The 23,377-nt window shown below is 39.5% G+C and overlaps 2 protein-coding genes across 6 annotated transcripts in view; both read right to left on the reverse strand.

The window, feature by feature from the left end:
• The window catches only part of LOC116061579 (MAGUK p55 subfamily member 3-like), a 29,860-nt gene extending 22,943 nt beyond the window's left edge, over positions 1–6,917 (reverse strand). For 3 of the 5 annotated variants that reach the window (XM_031315855.2, XM_031315854.2, XM_031315856.2), the window contains exon 1: positions 6,683–6,917. The gene's annotated coding sequence lies outside the window, so the exon portion shown is untranslated. The remainder of the gene's footprint in view (positions 1–6,682) is intronic. The other 2 variants (XM_031315857.2, XM_031315859.2) reach the window with 2 other exon arrangements.
• Positions 6,918–8,780: 1,863 nt separating this feature from the next.
• lrp2b (low density lipoprotein receptor-related protein 2b) overlaps positions 8,781–23,377 on the reverse strand; it is a 49,059-nt gene continuing 34,462 nt past the window's right edge. The window contains exons 57-81 of the mRNA XM_031315081.2: positions 22,923–23,168; positions 22,352–22,480; positions 21,705–21,824; positions 21,295–21,411; positions 21,098–21,214; positions 20,107–20,244; positions 19,531–19,653; positions 16,553–16,681; positions 15,600–15,731; positions 15,275–15,400; positions 14,966–15,109; positions 14,704–14,869; positions 14,395–14,523; positions 13,861–14,081; positions 13,443–13,625; positions 12,774–12,893; positions 12,255–12,342; positions 11,993–12,057; positions 11,703–11,865; positions 11,330–11,393; positions 10,642–10,773; positions 10,193–10,282; positions 9,830–9,913; positions 9,545–9,601; positions 8,781–9,098 (exon numbers count right to left, since the gene is read on the reverse strand). Of these exons, the coding sequence (XP_031170941.1) occupies positions 9,072–9,098; positions 9,545–9,601; positions 9,830–9,913; positions 10,193–10,282; positions 10,642–10,773; positions 11,330–11,393; positions 11,703–11,865; positions 11,993–12,057; positions 12,255–12,342; positions 12,774–12,893; positions 13,443–13,625; positions 13,861–14,081; positions 14,395–14,523; positions 14,704–14,869; positions 14,966–15,109; positions 15,275–15,400; positions 15,600–15,731; positions 16,553–16,681; positions 19,531–19,653; positions 20,107–20,244; positions 21,098–21,214; positions 21,295–21,411; positions 21,705–21,824; positions 22,352–22,480; positions 22,923–23,168 (3,110 nt within the window). The 3' untranslated portion in view covers positions 8,781–9,071. The remainder of the gene's footprint in view (positions 9,099–9,544; positions 9,602–9,829; positions 9,914–10,192; positions 10,283–10,641; positions 10,774–11,329; positions 11,394–11,702; positions 11,866–11,992; positions 12,058–12,254; positions 12,343–12,773; positions 12,894–13,442; positions 13,626–13,860; positions 14,082–14,394; positions 14,524–14,703; positions 14,870–14,965; positions 15,110–15,274; positions 15,401–15,599; positions 15,732–16,552; positions 16,682–19,530; positions 19,654–20,106; positions 20,245–21,097; positions 21,215–21,294; positions 21,412–21,704; positions 21,825–22,351; positions 22,481–22,922; positions 23,169–23,377) is intronic.

Here is a 23,377-nt window from a genome sequence, read left to right on the forward strand (position 1 = left end):
ATGTAGGCAATGTAGCAAGCTGTCAAGCTCTCGTCACATTTATTTACCATTTAAGACAGATGAATGAATGATCAGCCTTGTGAATTTTCTGTTGTTGTTGCTGATTATAGTTATCAGTTATAGCCACAAGGGGTTGTCTATGAATACAACACAGGACTGTTAAAAAACAACTTTTCTTGTTTTTCTTTCATCCAATGTCAAATATCCTGACAATTTTAATTAAAACAGTGATTTACAATGTCTTACGTTAATTCTTTGTCATGTTTTGTCACTTCATGGTCACATTCCCCTGGTGGGCTGTTGAAAACAACAAAAAATGCTGCCAGGGAAATTGCTAGTTAAGGAAAAAAAACTGATGGAAGGGTCAGGTTGGCATCGTGCCAAAGTGGCAATTAGAATAAACAGCGACAGCACAAACAGATCTTCGTAAAACTACAAGTGCTCATAAAGCCCAGGTTGGAGCCATGTTTCAAATACAATGCATTCAATTGTGCATTAGATTGATGAGTGGTGACGAAAAATAAGCTGCTCTGAAAAGAGCTATTACACGTTAGTAGTTAGTTTGACTGTCTGTTATACTGTATGTTGCTGCTGTAATCCATCAACAGCATGTGTTCACTGATGGCATCATTACAAACATGTGAGATATAAATTACTCTCCATACAACTTACTGCAGGATGAACATACCATAAATCTATTTGCAGATCTTCCTTCAGCAGTTGATATCATATTATATTGCTTAAAAGGTTTAAAAAAAACAAAATAGTTTGACATTTCAGAAAAAATACGCTTATTTGCTTTCTTGCCAAGTTAAATGAGAAGATCGATACCAAATATGAAGTTAGAGCCAGCAGCCAGATAGCTTAGTTCAGCATAAATACTGGAAATAGACCGAATCACCGTGATATTGCTCTACAAAAACCACTTCCATGTAGAGAAATGGCAGTTGATTTGAAATGCAGAGATATGTGAAATCGGCAAAACTTCTTTATTTCTGTTGTAATTTTTTCTCTTTAAAAGATATATAGTTAAACACGGTGGTCCCACCTATGTGACGTTTCTGCTGTGCTTATTTTCTGTACTTTGTTGATTTGCTAGCGTCTTTTATAAACCAAGTTAATGTTTCGAACAGCAACATCTTACCGCTGGTCGGACTAACAGCTAGTTTGGGTGGTGTCATTTTCTTTATTCTGTGACCCAACAGGTAAATTAGGTCTCCAGTGTAATGTTAGTGAAAGGGTTGACATATGAAAGCATGCATTTTAAATGAATGAGATAAGTATATCCAGTTGTTCCTCGTCCCCGTTTGCTCAGTGCCATTAAATTGTATGTACGTGATGCAGGAGTTTTCTACCCGGAAATTATTGTAAACAAACATTGTGATTGGGTCTACAGGAGAAATAGCTAGCCTTGGTCTATCCAAAAGTAACAAAATCCACCTACCAGCACCTCTGAAGCTCAGTAATGACGCATTATATCTCAATCATTTAATCTGTACAAATACGTAAATATATAAACAACACTTTGTGGCTTTATGATTGGCCTGGCAACTTTGTGGTCTCCAGGAAGTCATTGGATCCAGCCAAGAAATAGTCCAGAATATCAGACTGATCTCACAAAGTGGCGTATGCCATTTTTGCGTGTTATCAAGACGCATAATTGTTTTTTAGCGCGTTTATCAACGCTGTTTGGCCTCCATTGACCTACATTACATGTGAATTATCACCATAGTGAGTAGTATGAACGTACAGAGGTTGGTTGGGGTGGCGGATGGGTAAAACACAGGACTTTCACCCAGGAGAGCTGGGATTGCGTCCCGCATGTGGCGTTTTAATAAAGCCTTCCCCAATGTTCTTTCCCTAAAACCATTTTTTTTTTTTTTTTTTACATGAGTGTGATGTTGTTCTCGCGATAGGACAGCACGTTTTCGCGATAACACGCCACGTGGTGTGTATGTTTACATCCGCTGTATACAGCGTAGACATACACGTGGATAGCTCAAAATGCGTATAGATAACACGCCATTTGGCTTTAGGAAAGTGGTGTGTATGTTTACGCAAAGTCATGATGCCATGTTGGGAATATAGGCTAATTCAACATCGTTTTTACACTTCAGGTTTGCACGTATTAAGATATAATGGAATCATTGTGCTGGCAGGTAGATTTTGTTACCTTTGGACAGAGCTAGTTGTGACCCTATGTTTCCAGTTATTATGCTAAGCTCACTTTCACCCGCTTCATATTTACTGTACAGTCATGTGAGTGGTATCAATTTCCTCATGTAACTCTCAGCAAGAAAGCAAATAAGTGTTTGAACTATTCCTTTAATGTACTGTAATTTTGTTTCTATGTTTTACTGCTGAACCTAAATAAGTACACTCACATGTTGACAGATAGACTAGCATCACCAGTGTGTTGTAATTACATGTTGTCCATGCAGGATCACTGCTGGCCTGAGCATGAAATGACCCTTGACCTCTCCCAAAGAGTGAGCCTCAATCAGGCATCAATAGTAATACCCCCAGATTGATTCAGTCTAATGCTGCGCCGCCATCAGCGTGCCTGCCCCTCCGTTCACTCACTCTGTTGGGCACTTCCAAAAATCCATTCTGCACATTATCAGGAGAGAAATAAAGACATTCTGGCAGGCCTTCACACGGTCAACTATAAACTATATATAAAATATGTATTCATGTTTGTTTATTATTTTCTCTGTCAGCAAGATATGGAGCCAAAGCAGGATATCCACAAAATATGGTGAGCTAACAGGTTAACAAAGAAATAACCAGGATTTTAGACTGCGGCCATTAGATCAATTAAATTACATTAATTTCACACAAAATAACTAGGATCTATATTTTCCTTTTAACAAAATCTATGAAAAAACCAGAACAACATTTCAGAGAGACAGCCAACGAGGCAATGAAAGCAAGAGAGACATGTCAAGGAAAAGCTAGCTAGTGGGATAGCCTCGGCTAGCCTTAACTAAAGCTAAAACTACATTTACTTATGGAATTTTCTACAGCTGTTCTAAATGAAAAAAAAATCCATTTTGATGAACAAACAGTGTAATTAAGTTACTTAAGTTTTTACATAACTAAATGAGTCCGTTGCTTCATTTTGTCATGATGCTGGAGGGAGGGGATAGGGTGGTATCTGCTTTTCCAATTTTTTCTCAACTTCACTGCTTCTCTAATTACTGCTCGCTGCTACTATGTAGGGAAGCTAACTTTTATCATTTCCAAATTTAGGAGGTGAATTATCATTAAATGTTTTGATTGAAATGCATTTTCCTGCTACTAAAACTAAACTTTTTTTTTTTTTTTTTTTGCTGTCTGCTGGCCACCGATCAACCCCACTAGATTGACAAAACTTGGTTCAGACACCAAAGCTAACAGTTGTGGGTTAAATCCTCTCTGCTTCCATTCAGCCCTCCTCCCAACACACTTGGCCCATGTTCCTGACCTTCTTTCTCTCCGTCTCGTCCTCCCCCCATCCGACTCTCTATCTCTAATTACAAGAAAGAGCTTAAATCCGACATAACGGTATTTCTGTTTTTTTCCCTCTCAATCACTGAGCCTATCATCTAACTACTTTTAAGTTACCACAGTCCATATGGTGGTACAGTATTATCTAGTCTCCTTGATTTAAGACGGCGGCTGTGTGCATCGCTGAGAATTTCAATGAATACAATAAAGCAGATTAGAAAGGACACTAAGATTAGAAGAGAAACTGAATAACAGCAACGATGTAGCAGAGGCTATACTGAAAAGCATTTAGCTACCTTTTCTAATAGGCAATGGATTATGTATGCTACACCCTTGTATTCATAGCAAAAAGAACTGAGACAATTATTCATATAATTGATTAGCTGTGGTTGACAACATAATGTGTCAAATTAAAGTGCTATGTAAACATGTAGGTTTCTGCTTCTCCAGCATAAGGATTTGCAGTGTTTTCTCTACTGTACCTCATATCATCACAGTTTTTAGCCAACCTAGCGGCGGTTCAGACACCCATGTCTCCCTTTGGAGAAATAATCATTTTGGTGTCTTTTCATCTTTCTCCAACACTTGGTTTATGACCAAATACCTGCTACACTAAAGACATCTGTACCTTGTGTTTAGGGTTAATTAGCATGCGTACACACAAAACTAAGATATAAGATAAGACATCATGATGGATTATATAATTACTGTGATGCACAGTTCTGAGTACTGAATACTGACTTGTATGACTTCTGTAAGACATTGCAGTAATCTTGAATTTAACTCGTAGTATGAGGAGGGATACAATATTTAGTCAATTAGGTTACTTTAACTTGGTAGTAAGGTTCATTAAGTATTATTTTAGAGTCTGCCCTTTACAGTATTTGCATACAGATTTGATTTAAATATTAAATATTCATTTGTTGACTCCAATTGGCAAGTTTTATTTTTAATCATCTCAGTAATGTAGGGGTTTAGGGAGTTGCTCAAGGACACTTCAACAAGCAGGGTGTCTGCCTGATGGCATTCCAATAGGAACTTAGGAATTTATTGTTATACTGAATAACATTTGTTATTTAGAGTTTTGACCTTTAGGCAATCACAAGATATTGTTTACTACTACACCTCCTTAAAGTTAACTTGTGATATAGTAGAGCTGCCAGCTGTGTGTTCCTTGTTGTGTTGTAACAGTTTTTTTATTATGTTTCTTCTCAGGTTTTCCCCTGGCTGCTGGTGCTCACGAGTGTGCTGTTGACATTTCATATTCACATGGGTCTTCTTACTTCTTACTCTCCTCACTGATTGTCCCTTTAATGCTTTGACTGATTGTCTGAGTTTCCCACTGCTTAGCGTACTCCCTGGTGTCTCTCTGGTTCTGCCTCTGTCATTTATCTTCACAAAACTTGAGATTGTGACAAGATTATTCATCCTACTGCTGAACTAGGCATTGGCTCAATCTACAGTCAAGTCAGCATAGTACTTTATTATACTGACATTGTGATCGGAGAGCTTAACCCTATGTCACTGTCCTCTCTACTCATATACAAATACAAACATGCACGCCACCTGTTTGCCAGAATCATTTGCTGTTGGACGGGTCCCGAGAGGAAGACAGAGAGGGACGAGGTCGTTGACACACTGCTGATGCCATCTGCCCACCACTCTGTTGAGTGTGAGTAAGTGTGTGTGTGTGTGTGTGTGTGTGTGTGTCTAGTCCATCCCACCACCTATGATGCCACCCACATGGCTGATCTGACATATGACAGATTTCATTCCAATATCCGTTTTGGGAAAACAAAGTTGCCTGCTGTACATTTCGCAAGGGTATTAAGATAATCTAGGCTTATAGCAACTCTAAAAAAAAGAAAAAAAAATGTATGTATGTATGTATGTATGTAGGTTTAAAGCAAATCATCTCATTTGAAGAGCTTAAATCAGAAAACGTTTGGCATTTTGTCATATTTTTGCTTGAAAAAAAGATTGAAACAAATAACAGAATATTTGGCCATTATTTTTCTGTTGATCAACTAATTGTTTCGACTCTAATCCTAAAGTTGGTAAACAGCTGAAATAGTGTGTCTAAAATGAAGTGAGACTTTCATTTTATGCAGCATAAAAATGCTGAAAATTAAATATAATGTGGTGCAGATAGGAGGAGGTCAGGAGCCAGACGGCTTTTAAGAGGCTTATAAGAAAAACATGATTTCAGAACACCTTCAACTCGCCCAGTCTGAGACACAGCTGAAAATTACTTCTAGAGATTGAATTCGGCTCTGTGTCTGAGTGACAGAAATCCGACATTTGTCTGTCTCATTTCAGGATTTCAACAGCCAAATAGGTTTTTAGGAGCAGAGGACCTTGACATGATGGCTGGTAAAGTGACAATCTGGCTGGTGGGCAGACAGAGGCTTTTTGACTGATGGCTGGTGTTAAACTCCCAATGAGTTTATAATATGTGTAAAGGTACGGGAAAAAACAGGGTGTAAAAGGGGACCGCAAACAAAGACATTTTCTCAATCAATTAATCGGCCTTATTTGCATTGAAAACACCATATTGTTTACCAAAACATGGCAAAATAATCATGTAAAGAAGTTAAGTTTCTAGACCCAAGACTTCATTTTAAGCAGCCTGCACTGGTGCACATTTTTCCTTGAGTCTTTGTTTACGAAACCCTCTGTGCATAGACCCTGACCTTCATTGAATCTCTCTGGCTCTCCTGCACACCAAAAAAAGCCATACAACCCTGCAGCAAAGCGTGACCAACTCATAGCTCAAGGCCTGTCCTGTCAGCCACCAAGAACTGATTCCCCCTTTTAATTAATCAGAAGGAGAAAGGTCATTTTTAGTCATTTAATTAGCTTATGTAGTAGTCTATGGTGGTGCATGGCCACATGCAATAGTCTCTTCCACGACAAGTTTTATCTAATATTGGAGTTGGCAATCAATCACAGGTGATGTACACCCCTCATTAACATGCAGCACAGGCAGGCATCCACATTTTACTCAGACATGTTTGGAAAGCTCGATTAATTAAAAGCCTAAATAACGCAAAAACAAAACGAGGTTTTGTATTTGCCTAATCTACATTTGTGCAAATTAAGATTTTTAATTATTTCTCTTTGTCAGACACACATGAACAGAGGTAAAGAGCTGTACAGAGTTCAGGCAGTGCACGTTAGAAAGCATCCTTACCTTGTTGTGGCTCATCTCAGCCCCAGCGTGCGTGTTTAAACCCGACACCGCCTCTGTTTATAACACGAGCGTGTTTTCTCTTTCTTCTTTCTATCTTTTCACTCCGTCTTCAGCGAACTGGTTTTATTTCTCTGCTCCATCCAGTCTATCGCTTAATGAGCCGCCCCTTCCCCCGTTGTCAGTCAGTTTGCTCTCGCCCTCACGGTTCTGTCTGTGCTGCCTTCAGGTGCTTCTCGTAATCTCCAACTTCCAAGATTCACAGATGACAAACATAGACTAATGCTGCTCTTTGCTAGATGAAACATGAAGGGGAGAAAATGTGCAGCACTAAAGTACAGTCAATAAACATTTATTTATATAGTCCGTTACGGCAACCAGCAGGTATCCAAAGTGCTTTGCATCAAGGAACAAGAATAACATAACATACAGTTGGTTAGCCTACATAAAAGCAGGAGGAAGAAAGGAAAATGTCACAGTGCTACTATGTATTAAAAGCCATTCTAAATAAATAGGTTTTTAAGGTTAGATTCAAAAAGAGCTACGTCTGTAATTATGTCAGGGGGTAACCTGTTCCAAAGTCTCGGGGCAGCCACTGCAAAAGTGCCATCACCCCAGTTTGTACCTAAATAAGTCAAGGCGTGTTCTGCATTATTATTTACACTCGTTCGTGGACACTTTCATTTTTTAGTTATACTGTGTTCACTTGGTGGGTATTCTAAAACAATTGTGTGAGCTGGGAGTAACGGGGTGGTATATCAAACAGCATTTTTTTTGTACCACTCAATGCTGATGAAAATGCAAAACCTATATGGAAGACTATATCTGCCAGGAAAGGAAAAAAATAGATGTAAGGAATGACACATTTTTACATATAGGCTAAGTCAAAATAATCAAGTCAAAATTTGGTGTTTGGTGTTTTAAGCCTCCAATGTCGCCTTCCAGGCAGCTAACCCTAACCTTAACCCTAAACATAACTGTTGCCGCGCTGCCTGGAAGGCAACGTTGGGGGCTTAAAACACCAAACACCAAAGTTTTAACACAGTGTGTCATAATTTAGATTTTAAAGAAAGTCAGACTTGACTTATTGTCATATTATCACTTAGCATCTCATAATTTTGACTTATCATTTGACTTGCCATGACTTTTGCCATCATTTTTAATCTCACTTTTCCTTTCCTGGCAGAAATGGGCTTCCATACAAACTATAACCTGATGCAAAACCAATTACATATGATAAAGAAAATGTCCTCTTTTATTACATATTCTGTATAAAAATAAAATTATATTTGCCCTAACCCTTCTTACCAACACACATAACCCAACTTGATTAAAAAACAAAAAGAAAAACAATAAAATAAATAATTTCCTGAATTTTTCATTCTGGAAATCATGGAACTCTTTGTTATATCTTTCATGAGAACTGAGTGTTTGTACTCTGACTGCTCATGAAGGCAGCACAGTGTGCACACATGCTGCAAGCAGCATGTCTCTTTGGTCCGCCCCCCCTCAAATCCATCTATTGCTATTCATCCCCTCCCTCATGTCTGTGTCTCTCATTGAGCGGTAAAGTGCATGTTTTGGCTGATGGTCAGAGATGCCTTGTGGAGGGCAGGCAGAATGTAACATGGACTACGAATCATCACGGACCACATCATAGAAACACACTGGTCACAGCTCCCTATACATTCCTATGTATCGGTCTTCTTCACTTTTCTTTTGTCCCTTTGCTCATCTGGTTGGCCTAGTTGTTGCAAGAGAGACCTTGATGTGGTCAGACATTTGTGACAGTGGGAAAGGAGCAGAGTCATTACTGTTGCCCTGTGATCACAGTCTCAAATTGTGGCTCTCTGTTATTAAATGGATGATGAGAAAGCATTTCATATTAGCTCAGTGGGTCAGATAGAGTAGCTGGGGATCAGTCTTATCTGTGATGAGCGAGTGGATAACAACAGTGAGACTCAGCCTTGTAATGACAGATCCTTCTGTGATATGTGCACTGTCACATAAAAAAGGTACAAGAGGGAGAGATTGTAATAACGTTCAGTATCAGGGGCTTCATCTAAAGGGCTTAAAATACAATAAAAACACAAATTTACTGTGATGATAATAGCAGTTTTAATATTCAACTTTCTCACAATCAAAATGTTCACTTATTGAATGAGTCATATTAGTTACATTAAATCATGTCTGTCATTTTTTTAGTTATAGAAATTAAAGTTAAGCATGTAAATCCCTCCAAATGCATATCCATACAAAATGTGTTTTTTTACAAACTGTCTTGGTTGATTTGTTCTGGGTCTGTCAGTGTTCACAATGCTCTGCTTGTTGAGTTGTGCTGTTGAGGTTTCCTGACACGTGGTCCAGTCTAATCTCTGATGTAGAGGTCACATCAAATGTTAGAATCTGGTGTGTGGTCCTGTTGGAAGATCACAATTACTAAAAATGCCACCAATACATTGTTTCCAAGCTGGTTTATGTCATATACATAAATGTCATATAAAATATTTAAACATAAAATGAAATCATTCTTGGATTTTCAACAATTTTGTGAATAGTCAGACTCACTAAAATCATGTTACATAATTTACAGAAATGACAATGTAAGCTGTGAATTGGCTGAGACTAAGAGTTAGTCGGTGAATTGCTAAGACTGTCAGTACATAGTTGTCAAATTAAAGTAAAAAATATATATATACATTTTAAGATGGCAATAATGTGCAAAACTTTTACAGCTGTGTATGTCAAAATAAAATCTAGTTAATCCAGAGTGATGGACAGTTTTTTGAGACACTGAATGCTGCCCGTTTATAACTTGTTTTCCCCGACACATTCAATCTGAGCTTTTTGTCATTCTGGACTCACCGTGTATGTGGGGTTTTTGAAAGACGCAAAACTGTCGTCCCTAATGGGTTCAAACGTCTAGAAAAAGGAGAAATAAAATGCTTTAATAACTGAGAATATATACAAGCACACATACAAATATTTCACTGCCCTCACATCTACTCTTGACAAAACTGTCCAGTCAGATATTTTATTTTAGACCGTCAGCTGCAAATTTTAAAACATTCAAAGGATGTAATTATCAATGTTTTCAGATATTGAGCAGTAAACATTGTTGAACATTTTGACATGCGTCTCCATGGCTACCTGTGTGCTCGAAGCCGCTGGTTGTGTAGAAGTGACATTGACATCTTCTATGTCTGAGCTGCATGCTGGGTTCTCAAAAGGCTCCTAAAATGGCCACAAGGTAGACAAATTCAAAATGGTTTAAAGAAATATTAAACTAGTTGAGGATCATCACACAACAAAAAAAACTCAGTGGTAACTTTAGTCAGTAAGAACTGAAGACCTGACATGTAGAAAATGATTGATGACTGAAACAATAAGATTTATTATGTAATAACAGATATTGCTCTCTCTGCAATGACTTCAGTGTGGTGTAATATCTGAGTTATTAGATATGTAAATCATTTGGCGTTAAATCAAATTGGTGATGAATGTGAAACCGACCTTGTTAACAGTGGCATGTTTGTCTGCACTTGTTGTGGGCTCGTCCACAACTTGAACTTCTTCCGTATACAAAGGATTACTAATGTTCTCCTGAGGAAGGAAACACAGGATCACAAGACTGAGCCAATCCAAATATTTCAAAATCTAAAACAAGTGAGGCGCTGCATTGGAGCACAACGTCATGTTTTTGCATTATGTCATTTGGTGAAAAAAACAAAACAACAGATACTAGAAATACAGCATGTTTGTATCAAAATGAATTTGGACATTGCAGCAGGGGAAAGATCCATAAGGGAAAAGTGTGGTCATGACAATATTGCCTTTTGGCATATCATTTAAAACTGTTGCCATGTAGTATGTCATATATACTGTATGCAGCCACTAAGCAAAAGAAGGTGAGAGCAGAATCAATGAACTGTACAGGCGAGCAGTGATTTCTGTTTATCTACCTCGCTTGTTCCATCAGGAGCGGAGGTGGCTACCACCATGCTCGTGGCAGCAGCTGGTTCCCCAACTTCATATGCTGGGTTCTCAAAACTCTTCCCGTCTGTTTCCACCATGGACACAGACATACAGGGAACCTGAAAACAGACGACAAAACAATTCAATAGCTAGAAAAGCTCTTTGTTCATCTGACGAGTTGGTGCTTAGCAGTCATATGAAACATTTGCTTTTATAATGAATAGGGATGCCTCCCAAAACCTGGGTCTGTATTGGAACCAGTTCTAACTTATTCTGGCTGATGGCAGCCCCTCCTCCCTATATCCACATTAGTACAGAGAGAGGATGTCAGAGGACAGGATAAATGAGTGATAGTGGTTGATTCATTCACATTCATTTTTAAACTTCACACAGTGTTCAAACCTCAGGAAAATGTTTTTTTAGATATATAGATTTGTTTCCAGGACGTTATTAAGTTTATATAGCGACTTTGCTGTTGAAAATGTTGCTGCTGCTCTAAAATCACTATCTTGTTATATTTAAAATATAAATAAATCCTAATCCTGTTAACACGTTGTTTTTATTAAAATGTTTTTGGCAATAAAAAAGAACCAATAAGGAGTATCAATAAGAGTAGAAGTATTGATATGTGTTAATGACACCCCTCATGAATGGCTGTTTTGCTTTGCTACTTACGGCTTGAAAATTCACCCTTGCTTCATTCTCCTCAGATTTTGATGCATTTGGAGATGAACCATTTCTGAAAATCATCAAGACACACAAATGATTCAGGTGTAACATGATGCTGTACACAACTTACTAACATACCCTCACAGTAAAACAGAAAACCTATTAGTAAGCCTAATACTCAACACTGAAAGCATATCATTAATAATAATACCATTTTAGCTTCCTTTAAAGTGAAACAATCTCAGTAGTTTTATTTCTAGTCTTGTTTTGTGGTAGACGATGAAAACTGTGGACATGTCATTAAGGTAAAATAAACATTTCAGTTATAAAAAAAGAAAGAACCCTCTCTTGTATCTTTTCTCTTCTGGCTCCATCTCACCTGAAGCTTGGCAGGTTGGGCTTGGAAGGCATTGAGGGCATACTGGGCATACTGGGCAGGTTGCTCCATACCCTCTCCAGCAGGTTTGACTTCTTCTTGGCAGCATAGACCAGAGCTCCCAGCAGAGCCACAATCACCACTGTCACTCCAATCGCTATTCCAACTAGGTGGAGGGACATGGACAGAGGACGGTGGGAGGGGGGGGGGGGGGGCGGCGTATTAATAATGAGATAAAGTTTAAAGTTTGAATGTTGTAATGTTATATTTTTGATTTTTGAAATCAAATATACTTGAGGATGCGACCACGTTGTATATGTTTGTCTGGCAGTATTCTCCCGTCCAGTCTGGAGCACATCTGTGAAACAAAATACAAACTTTAGAATTGTAACATTTCAAAACACTGTGCTCATGTAGTACTTACTGCAATCACTGTGCAGTGTATTTATCTGTGCATCAATTTTTATTAGTTTGTTTTATTTGTATTATACTGTGTATGAATATATTTTTTATGGATTTTTAATTCCTGGTTGTAAAGACTGAAACATTTCTTACTTGCAAAGAGCCTTGTTGTCATCAAAGTAGCAGGTGCCTCCATTTTGACACTGACATGGTGGGGGCATGGTGGGCGGTGGATCAAACCCTAATATCATTTATATAAACAACGATCATAACACTGAAAGGAACTTCTACTCACACATGGCAGAACAAATTATATAATTTCGACGTCAAAGGGAATGTAATAGAATTTTAGGCAAACTACAGATTCATGACTTTATAAAACTTCCTCTTTATCTGTGTCCAGTGTAATTAAAACACTACCCACACTTTCCCAGTCAAGAGAAAGAAATATCCTCCCTCTCAAGCCAAACACATTAAATGGCATGTATTATTGTCATATTATTGGTATTTTGCTTCCTGTTACTTCCTACTTGGCATTTCTCAACACTATTGAATCTCTGCTGTCATTTTATCAATATTGCTGGAATTGAGATTAATTTCTGCAACTTCAATACATGATGCCCCATGTTTTTATGTCACACACTGAGGGAAATCAATAGGTCTTTCTCTTACCAGCATCACATTCAGTGTTACTGCCGGGGATGAAGCTGGTGCCCTGGGGGCAGGCGCAGGTGTAGCCTCCCGGCCGGAGCAAGCACAGGTGGCTGCAGGTTCCCTTACACGGATTCTTCACTGCAGAGACAAGAAAAGGTCCTTTGATTATTTCATTTCAACAAGGGAAAGTGCATGACTCACATATTTTATAATGGTAATCTGAAAAGCCTGGAGTTGTGTTTTTGATTTGAGTATTTTTGAATTTGACATCATTGCTGCAAGCAGGACTTTGCTATCTCCCTTCTTTATTGATGGGGCCATTACTGTGATGACTTTTTCACGGAACTTTCTGTCAATCACAGTTGACTTCCGGTAGTAAAATCTTTTCTTTCTTGCAGATTGCTGAAAAAAAGCACAATTCTTTCTGTGCATCACATCCCTGGATATGTCTAATGGAATACTAACATAGTAACATAATCTGTCAACAATAAAATAGCAGTTATTAAAATAAATAATTAATAATCTACAAATAAAAAAGAATCCACAGATAAAACAAGATGCAAAAAAAAAAAATTCTTTTAGAGTGATATATACTGTAAACAAAAAAGAAAACCCCACATGCACATTAGACTCCATGCTTACATTACAGTATGTGTTACTGTGTTTGAATATGTGAGTGCAGCTTACTAGCTATGGAGTTGTATCTCTGCTGCTGGTACACAGAGACCTGGGTCAGCCACGGCCCGGCAGTCAGCAGCTTGGTCTTGGCTCCACGGCCAAACTTGTCCTGCCGGAACACCTCACCTTTCTCCTGAGTACCCCAATAAACGTGGTCCTCGAACACACTCACACTGAAGGGGTTTCTCACATCTAGACAAGGTGCGACAAAATGTTTGAACAATTTCACTCAACACCAGTGATGGAGATAGATACTGAATGTATGGAATATGGATGGATGATGAGGGTTCTTGAGAATTACTGGAATTTCTGAAAACTAACAATCATATGAAAATGTTCTCCTTTAGAGAATTTTTTTAATTTAATTTACATTCTCACATTTAACATCTCTACGTCTTCTTACATGATTGTCTTTCGTAATCCTCACCTATGTAGACGGCAGTTCTACGGCCATCTCCTGAAGGCAGAACAGACTCTATGCGGCTTTCCTTGGAGTCAGACCAGTAGATTCTGTCATCGTTGGTGAAGTCGATTGACAGACCAGTGGGCCAACCCAGGCCATCGGCCACCAGGACTTTCCTCTCCTGACCGTCCAGCCAAGAGCACTCGATCTTGGCTGCGTCCCCACGGTCTGCCCAGTACAACATCCTGCAGAAACGTAGATTAGAGTTCTGGGCTCTGAGATATGGTGCGTTAAAGGTCGGTTTAGGTTTTCCATGATAAGATAAATACAACATAACAGCAAGATTCTCTAGAAAGATTCCACAAATGTTTCAGTGTTTAATCCTTCTACTAATCATTTCCCAACTAATTAAACCAGGTAAAAAATGGATAAGTTGAGAAACATAAAGTGACACAAATCAATATTATCTGCTTGACATTGAATAAATATATTCCCTAATTTACTGCAATCTGTAAAATAGTTCCTTAAAGTCAGGTGTGGTAGCTCTCTCTGTCTCACCCCAGTCGTGGGTTGACGGCCACAGCAGATGGGTGGCCCAGCTCAGTCTTGACTAGTTGCTTCCTGTAGCGTCCGTCCAACATAGTCACCTCTAACCTCTTCACCTTGGAGTCTGCCCAGTAAAGGTTCCTACAGGCCGAAGAATTACGAAACTATTCACAAAATATGCTTTGACACATGCAAACTTTCTATCGAGAAGCTGTATATTTCTTTCTGACAAGATTATTTATCAATCAAATCAAGGTAGTTAAAGGGACCAGAGTACTGCAGGAATGTGAATCAGGTTAGTTCAGAAAAGTTAAAACGCACCTGCCCACCCAGTCCACGGCGATGCCATCTGGTCTGGTGATGTATTTGATACCGAGGTCAACAGCAGCACCGATGTTGTTACTGCCATCATCCACTGAAGGTATGTATGCTCTCTTTATGGCACCTGGTATAGAGTCCTTACCAGCTACAGTGAAATACACCATACCTGACAAAACACAAGACATCATCAAATAGGTACGTCTGATTTATGATGTGTCATTACTGTATTTCATGTAGTAGAATTTATCTGCGTGTGACCTACTGAGTCCAGTGTTGTTGTGGTCCCAGTCATAGTCCAGAGCCATAATGTGCTCCTCTTCCTGGAGGAAGTCGTGGTAGGCCTCCGTCTGCAGGTTGAACCTGCGGATACGAATGTTCTCTGGTAGAAGCAGCAGAGGAGTCGCTCCTGAGTGAGACAGAAATTTACACTTAACACTGTTTTTGGTATTCTTAAAAATATTCAGAGTTGGCAGATACAACTTATATCTGTCTTATGACTCTATTATATCCAAGTGAAGTTTTTGTATGTTGCTCTTGTCTAAAACCAGGCTCATAAAAAGTTTGTTCTCACCCTTAGCCTCGCACATGTTGCCGTTTCCCACTTTCCGGTAGCCGGGGGCACACTCACAGTCGTAGCCGCCCTTGGTGTTTTTACAGACCTGAGGACAGGTGCCGTACACCTCACACTCATTGATGTCTGTAGGAGAGAGAAGAGGTTGTGAGAAAGAATTCAGGTTTTTTTAACGGTTTTACCAAAAGATCTTTACCTGGAATGATGATACTTGATATTGAATATATATCTTTTTAGTGGAATTTTAATGTTCAACCGTGTGCAGTCATGTTTGTGCAAGTTAAATAAAAGGAGGAGCAGGCCCCCAAAGAGTGTGTCTGTGTACCCAGGCAGGTGTAGGTGCTGTCTGGGTCCACTCTGTATCCGGGCTTGCAGGAGCAAATGAAGCCAGTGCCGTTCAGGTTGGTGCACTCGTGCTGGCACAGCTTCTCTTCACAGTTGCGATCGTGGCCAAAATCTGGAGCCAGACAACACAGAGCACAGCTTAGACACATATAAAACAGCTTTTGTTTCTAATGTTAAGAGCTGCTTACTTCTTATGAAATCCAACAATGGCTTTGTTTACATGCGCAGAATAATTCAACTATTGACTATAATCCAGATCACAATGATTCTCTGCACCTTTATGACTGAACATTCATGTATCCATAATTAAAATCGGCCAACAGAATATTTCTGTTCACCTGTAGTGTTAAGGCCAAACTGAAATGATATATTATAAATAGTATAATTTTTATTTTTTTTTATTTATTCTGTTATAATTATCATAATTATGAGAAAATGATCTCGAAATGCAATCTATTTTTTTAGATAAATAATAGGATTTTTTACTGGTAATTACAAGATTTGTATCTCATAGTGTAATTATGAGACGCAAAGTTATAATCGGGTTGCTGCCCTGGAGAAGCGGAAAATGGATGGATAAGTCAACATTACACAATATAAAAGTCACTATTACAAGAAAACATCTCAAATTTCTTTTTACTTGGAGAATGCAATGTGCTTCCTTACAAGACCCCATGTTCACATCATAATATCATAATAATGAGATATTTTTCTTGTTATTATACAATCCCTTTTTTTGGTTAATGCCATACGCTGCTGTAGTCTTGACTTATGATCTGCTATTATCTGTATACATAATGTGGCTATAATTATGTTTAACATGTAAATATCTGCTTTAACGTGTGTAATAGCAACATTTAATACCTGACTTTAAACTGACATTAAAAAAGGATATCTCCAGTGAGTGAATGAGTGTTTTGTCATGCTACTTACTGCAGCCTAATTCATCGGTGCGGTCCCCACAGTTGTCATTGTGGTCACACACGTATGGCAGGGCCACACAGTGTCTGTTGGTGCATTTAAACTCTTCAAGTGTGCAGGGCGGCAGAGTGGGCTCGCGGCCTGAGAAGGACACAGTTAGAATGAGTCATCGACACAAGAACACAGGGAAGGTTGAGTGGGTATGCAACCCGTCTGTGGAAACATGTCCACCTCCACTGTCTAAATTCAGAGCTTTCTCTACAGTTTCGCTCTTCACTCCCCAACTGTCTAAATACCAACAAAGATGAAAAAATGTGTGGAAATTAGTGGACTGCCCACACTTTTAGATTTAAAAAAAAACAACCAAGCATGCACATAGACAGGCAAGCTCCCACGCAGGCAAGTACTCAGATGCAGACATATAGTCTAACATGGCAACATACTTTATTCACTAACAGGGATGGAAATTAGTGAACTGGTGAATTTGCCCAACCTACCAGCCACGGTGTCGGGTAAATAAAAGCAGCATACTGCTTCACTTGGACACTTTTAGAGGAGACTTTACCTTCATTGGTTAGCTTACGACGAGACAAGCCTGACAATTTCTGTTCGTTATGTGCACTAACTGTATTCTGACTCTTTACTACATCTCAGCAATGTTATAGATTGTCTATTTCATGTATATTATCACCATACTACTTTTGCATATCCATCGACTTACTTACACCTCACTTTGCGCCGGCTTGAACTGTAGCCTATTGTATTGTTTTCTTGTACTATGCTTGAACTGTAGCCTATTGTATTGTTTTCTTGTACTATGTTGAATGTGAAACTATATGTTGTCTTGTACGCTTATGCTTTTCTTGGCCAGGTCGCCGTTGCAAATGAGAACCTGTTCTCAACGGCCTACCTGGTTAAATAAAGGTTAAATAAAAATTTTTTAAAAAATTGTCAACGCACGTCAAATGTTAGACAGGACGCCCTTACTAAAGTTGCAGAGTGCGAGCTTGCGGAGCTCCGCAAGCGGGCTGCCAGTGCAGGTGGCCATGTCGCGGAGCAATACGAGACAGCCATCCCAGCTCCTCCTGTCTTAACCCGGCGTGAGGCTCAAACATGACAAGCCATGGCTCAATCTCCAATGTTTCTAGTCATCTAGGCGCGCGCTGCTCTTTTACTGGTCAACCTTAGGTAGATGCTAGAATGTAGTCACCGAACAAGTCTCAACCAAGTGCGAGAATGAGCAAGGTGGATGGGGCCAGGCCAGATCCAGAATTTCTCAATGAGGGAGAAAGGGTAGATGTGCTTCCATCCCATTTCAGACTTTTATTTTACTTTTTATGTGGGTAAACCATGTTCAAATATTGATCATAACAGAGTAGTTTACATTCTTTAAAATGTGTCTGGAGTTGGACTTTATGTTGTAATGCCACTGCCCAATGTAATGATAGTTTCTCTTCTTTTTGGTGTAGCTCCTGTTCAAGTATGATCTGATTAAGTATGACATGGTGAAAGATGAACCAGTGAAAGATCAGAATGGAACTGGGGCTGGGGATGAGGATGGGTGGAGGATTGGTTTTTGTTTAATCTGCCTAAGTCATTAGGCTAAAATGTAACTTCATGGTTTGTGTGTGGGTGTGAGTGTGCTATGTGTGTGCATGAAAGAGAAAGAGAGAATGTTAGTATTTTCCTTAACACTTTACCTTATGAAATAAACATGCTTGAGTATTCTTGTAGATCTTGTATTATTTTTCACATGCAGTTACACACTTGCCAGTTAAAAAACTTAAAAAAGTGGCTGGTAAAAAAGTTAAGTGGCTGGTGAACAAAACAGTTAATTTCACTAAATCACTTAAGGTTTCTCCACAGCTTCCTCTCGGTTTACCTTCACCGTCTCCTCCCTAACAACAAATGGCTTTAGATGAGCTAGCCAATGTCCATCTCCTACCTGGACCTATTTAATCTCCTCTCAAAATAAATTGCTCTGATTGACGTTTAAGTTGACTGCGTAACAATTCCATAAAACAGACTATTTCCTTATCCTATATTATATGTTTCAGGCTTTGTGTCCTGTGCAGACACGCTGATGTCATTTTGGGATTTCCCATTTCACTGGCCTTTGAGAGGAAGGTTTAGGAGGCATTAGTGATGTTACGATTACGACTAATCCTAGGGGCTACCAAAAACTGATGATTGGTGGTGCATTTGCTGAACCTGAGCGTATTACAAATCTGGTAATGGTTATGTTTAAAAAGGAGAAAAAAATCATTTGTATAAAAAAAAAAAAGCAATGTTTGCATTACTGCTTGTTTCCGTGTGTTTACATATTTATGCCTCACTCATATGCCTCTGATTTGTGTTTAAACAAAAATTTTTTTTATAATATAATACTATTTTGCATCTAAATAAATAGTTTGTTGTCCAGTTCTTGTCTGTATATATAACAGGTTCAGTAATTTCCCTCGGGATAAATCAAGTTGTATCTTATCAAGTTTGCTTATATGTTTAGCTTGATACCTTTGTTTAGCGGTGTCTCAGTATCTGTATATTTGTCCTCTGTACCGTCTTTTAGTTAATTGAGAGCTAGTCTCGCATTGCCAGCTCTATCTCCACAGCTCTGTGGAGTAAGGTCTGGCTACACCACACATACATCCTGGGATAGGAGAAAAAAAAAAAAAAAAAAGAAAAATCACCAATCACAATCGTCTTGGGCAGCACTAAGCTGGTGGCTCTGCAAAATGGTCTTGGGAAGAAACTTGTTTTGGTGAAACATTTGCACCCTGCAAAAGAAAACGCCGGTGCTTCAAAATGCTTTCATAAAATTTGAATTCCGCACTTCCGGAGAATTTAAGAAACCCATTTGGTGAGAGAGGATGTTACACACAGTACCTGTTATACAAAAAGTAGCACTGGCAATGGGTAAGGAGCAATGTTTATATTCACAATAGCGCTGATGAACTAAACAGATTGCAGCATATGTGTGTGAGTCATACATAGTTCTTCCTTCTCGTCACTGCCGTCTCCACAGTCGTCCTTCTGGTTGCACAGCAGGCCAGAGTAGATACAGTAGCCGTTTGCACAGCGGAACCTGGAAGGCATCTCACAGGTGACGTTCACTGATCACACACACACACACACACACAAACACACAAACACACACACACACACACACACGTTTAGAACAACCACTGGGAGTATAAATTATTAAAAACACACTGCTACTTTAAAACATGTAAGCTTATCAAGTATTCAAGTGTCTTCTCTGTACACATTTGTTGAAGTATTAGGTAGATTCAACTGGGGGAAGCAGCTGCAGAGCTCCAGATTCTTTGATCACTTTATAGTATTTTAGGAAGATGGGAAAGAAAATCTGCTTGCATTTACCTGTATATGCATAGAACAAATTACTAACATGAAAATGCTCAAAATGTGTTATCAATCCTTAGATTAAGTTAATTAGTTAAAATCAGGGTTAGAATTGTGTGTCAGGGATAAATGATTATGTCGATCACACAGGGAGAAATTCTTTTCACAGGACTGTCATACATGATAAACCAAATGGTTCTCACAGCATAAAGTGAGCTGTTCGTCAGAGCGATCCCCACAGTCATCAACGCCATCACACACCCAGCCCTGGTTCACACACAGACGGTTCGCACACTGGAACTGGTTCTGAGGGCACCAACGTCCTCCTGGGTAACGAGTAGCTGTTAGGGTAGAAAAATGGTTATTAACAGATCATCTAATATCTACAGACAGACAACATCAGTGTTTATCTCTCTCCATGATTTTTCAGCCTTCGCTCTCCTTCAGATACAAACAGTCACACCCAGTAGCTGCCCGGTACAACAGTCTACTGGTAAACACTGAGTAAGCTGCACTGGAGTAGTTTGAGAAACCTGTTGATCTTATTTCAGTGTGGCCACCTTTCTTCTTGATTATGGTAACGTTTTACTCACTAAATTCTGAGATCTGGGGTATGACACTCAGAGGGTGCACAGAGCAACCAAACCAACAGACATTTTATGCCTTTAGAATGGGAAGAAAAGAAATGGGAATGGCATGCAGAAAAGGTCAGTTGCCAGACTTGAATTGGGAACATTGCCAATGACAGTGGACAGCTTAAATCCTCGACCACCAGGGCATCCCAAGTCCACAGTTTAAACACACCATATTTAGATCAAATGTCTGGATGTGAAAACAAAAGCAACTGGTATAGATTTAACCCAAACTGTCAATTGAAACAGTCCTTCAGATCTTGTAAAGCTACTCTGTGGTTCAATTATTGTACTGTACAGTAGTATACTGTAGTTGTGTGCGTATGCAGTTTTACAATGTTAATTTTAATAAACTAAATTTGAATAACTGGGTTAAACTGTTGCTGTGCTTCTAGTCTGCGTTTAAATGCTTGTGCTGTGTGTCCTACTGTAGCACATTTTCATATTTACACTTGAATAATTCAAGACTAAGGGCATGTAGAACGAACACACACACACACACACACACACACACACACACACACACACTCTGCAGTAAACTCTGTAGGGACCAGGCACTTACGACAGCTGGTCTCATCTGACAGGTCCTGACAATCAGGCCGGCCATCACACTGCAGAGCAGCAGGGATACAGTGACCAGAGTCACACTGGAAAGAACCTGGACGGCAAGTATGCAACTCTGGAAGAGAGCCAGGATGGTAAGAAGTTTATGACAGAGAATATATCAAGAAAGTGAGCTTGTGTGCAGCGCCTGCTCACCACAGTCCCGTTCATCTGAGCTGTCCCCGCAGTCATTGTCCTGGTCACACACCCAGTTTCCAGGGATGCACTGTGCGTCGTCACATCGAAACTCACTTTCAGAGCAAGGCCTTGGTTCTATAGACCACAATCACCATAAGAAAGAGACGCAATATATTCAGTATGAAATCAGAATGAGGTCTTACTGTTCGAGCATACCCTACACAGGCAGGTGAGTAAGTATGAGTAAAACAGAAAGGTTAGGTCAGCATTAAGAAAATTATATTAGTAAATGTTTTTTTGTAGATTGAATCATAATCGAAAATACAGGGCTAAACTGAAGAAAAATGTAATTTTGTAACCCTGGTGGACACACGACTCCTGCTGGTCTGTGATAGATTAAGCAAAAAAATATGGAGTATGACACTCACGGCAGTTCCTTTCATCTGAGCTGTCACCACAGTCGTTGGTGCCATCACACAGCCAGCGGATAGGGACACAGCGGTGGTTATCACATCGGAAATCTCCCAGAGGATCACAGGTGACCTCCTCTGTTGCAAGACAGTCAGAAATGGACAGATAAAAAGATCATTCAACATGCGGTCAATTTGAAAAACAAGAGTTCAGTAACCCCATGTTTAAAACCCCAGATATGTTCATACAACATAATTAGTGACACATACATACAACTGATATGCATTGTGCAAAGCGCTATGTTTAGATCCTACATCACTAACATTTTGTGCTTGTCTTCATCATACTGCTATTTTCTCTTTAACTTGTTTTGGTGTGGGCAACCATCAAATTACATTTTTCCTGCCTATTCAAAATATGTCAATAATACTGTGTTAATGGCATACAACTGTGGGAAAAATCAATCTGTTATTTTCTGTGAGTTTTCTGTTTCCAACAGTACAGTGCAGAGCTCTAGCAGAAAAACAAGATCTCTGTTCATCCTCATGAAACTCCTGAAGGATTTTTAAAATATGTACAGTAATACACAGAATTTTATTGATAAATTTGTTTTTCCTCAACCAGTGCAGTCATGTAATACATCTGCTGACACACAAGCACTGACCGCAGCCTTGCTCGTCGCTGTTGTCGATGCAGTCATTGGTGCCGTCACAGCGCGCCCACTGAGGAATACAGCGGTAGTTTGTCTTGCAGGAGAACTCAGTGTCCTCATCACACTTGTAGTCTGGACCCACTGGACAGAGAAAAAAGAGAGACATGGGAAACAAGTGAGAATGGTGAGAAACAGACAGTGAGTAAGAGCAGAAGGAAGAGGATGAGAGGATAGATCAATAGTTTGAAAAACACAATACAACATCATTAATTCACTGAGATTCCTCTTGGGACATGGAAGATTCTACATCGATTACAGCATATCACTGAAAAACGTAAATCTATGCTTGATTAAACTGTCAGCTCTGTTTTGCCACAGCGCACTGCTGTCATCAATTACAACAGTGTCTTTCTTTTGTGTGCTCATCACAGAAAGAAAATCAGGAGTGGCACAGCCACTAAACAAGACATCATACCTCTCTCTCCTGACTCAGCAATATGGATAAGATCATCAGTTTGTGTGGTGTATGGTATCATTTTCTTGTTTGATTTACCAAACCGCCATCTCATAATGTGCTACTTACTGCAGGTTTCATACGGCTCATCAGATGCATCCCCACAGTCGTCCTGGGCGTCACACACGTAGCTTGACGGCAGACAGCGCCCGTTGGCACACTGGAACTGTCCCGGTCGGCAGGTCCTCTGGGAACAAGTCTCCGTGTCCTCGTCACTTCCATCAGAACAGTCATTCACGCCGTCGCAGTGCCAGGACACAGGGATGCACTTCTTGTTTTTACACTGGAACTGATTTTCCTGGCATCGGTGGTCACCTACAGGGACAGACTACAGCTTGACCAGTGTTTGAAAACTGAACCATTTGCCTGAACTCATTCTTAAGTGTGACGGCTTCTCCTGAATCAAAGCCTCATCAAGGCCTGAATTTCTACCATTCGTCTTTCTACCATATTCTTCAGTACTTCATAAGCAAAATCCAAGCAAAAGTTTTTCAATTCTGCAAGTGTGAACAACATCCCTATCT

This window comes from Sander lucioperca, chromosome 22, assembly GCF_008315115.2.
Source record: "Sander lucioperca isolate FBNREF2018 chromosome 22, SLUC_FBN_1.2, whole genome shotgun sequence".
Taxonomy (NCBI): domain Eukaryota; kingdom Metazoa; phylum Chordata; class Actinopteri; order Perciformes; family Percidae; genus Sander; species Sander lucioperca.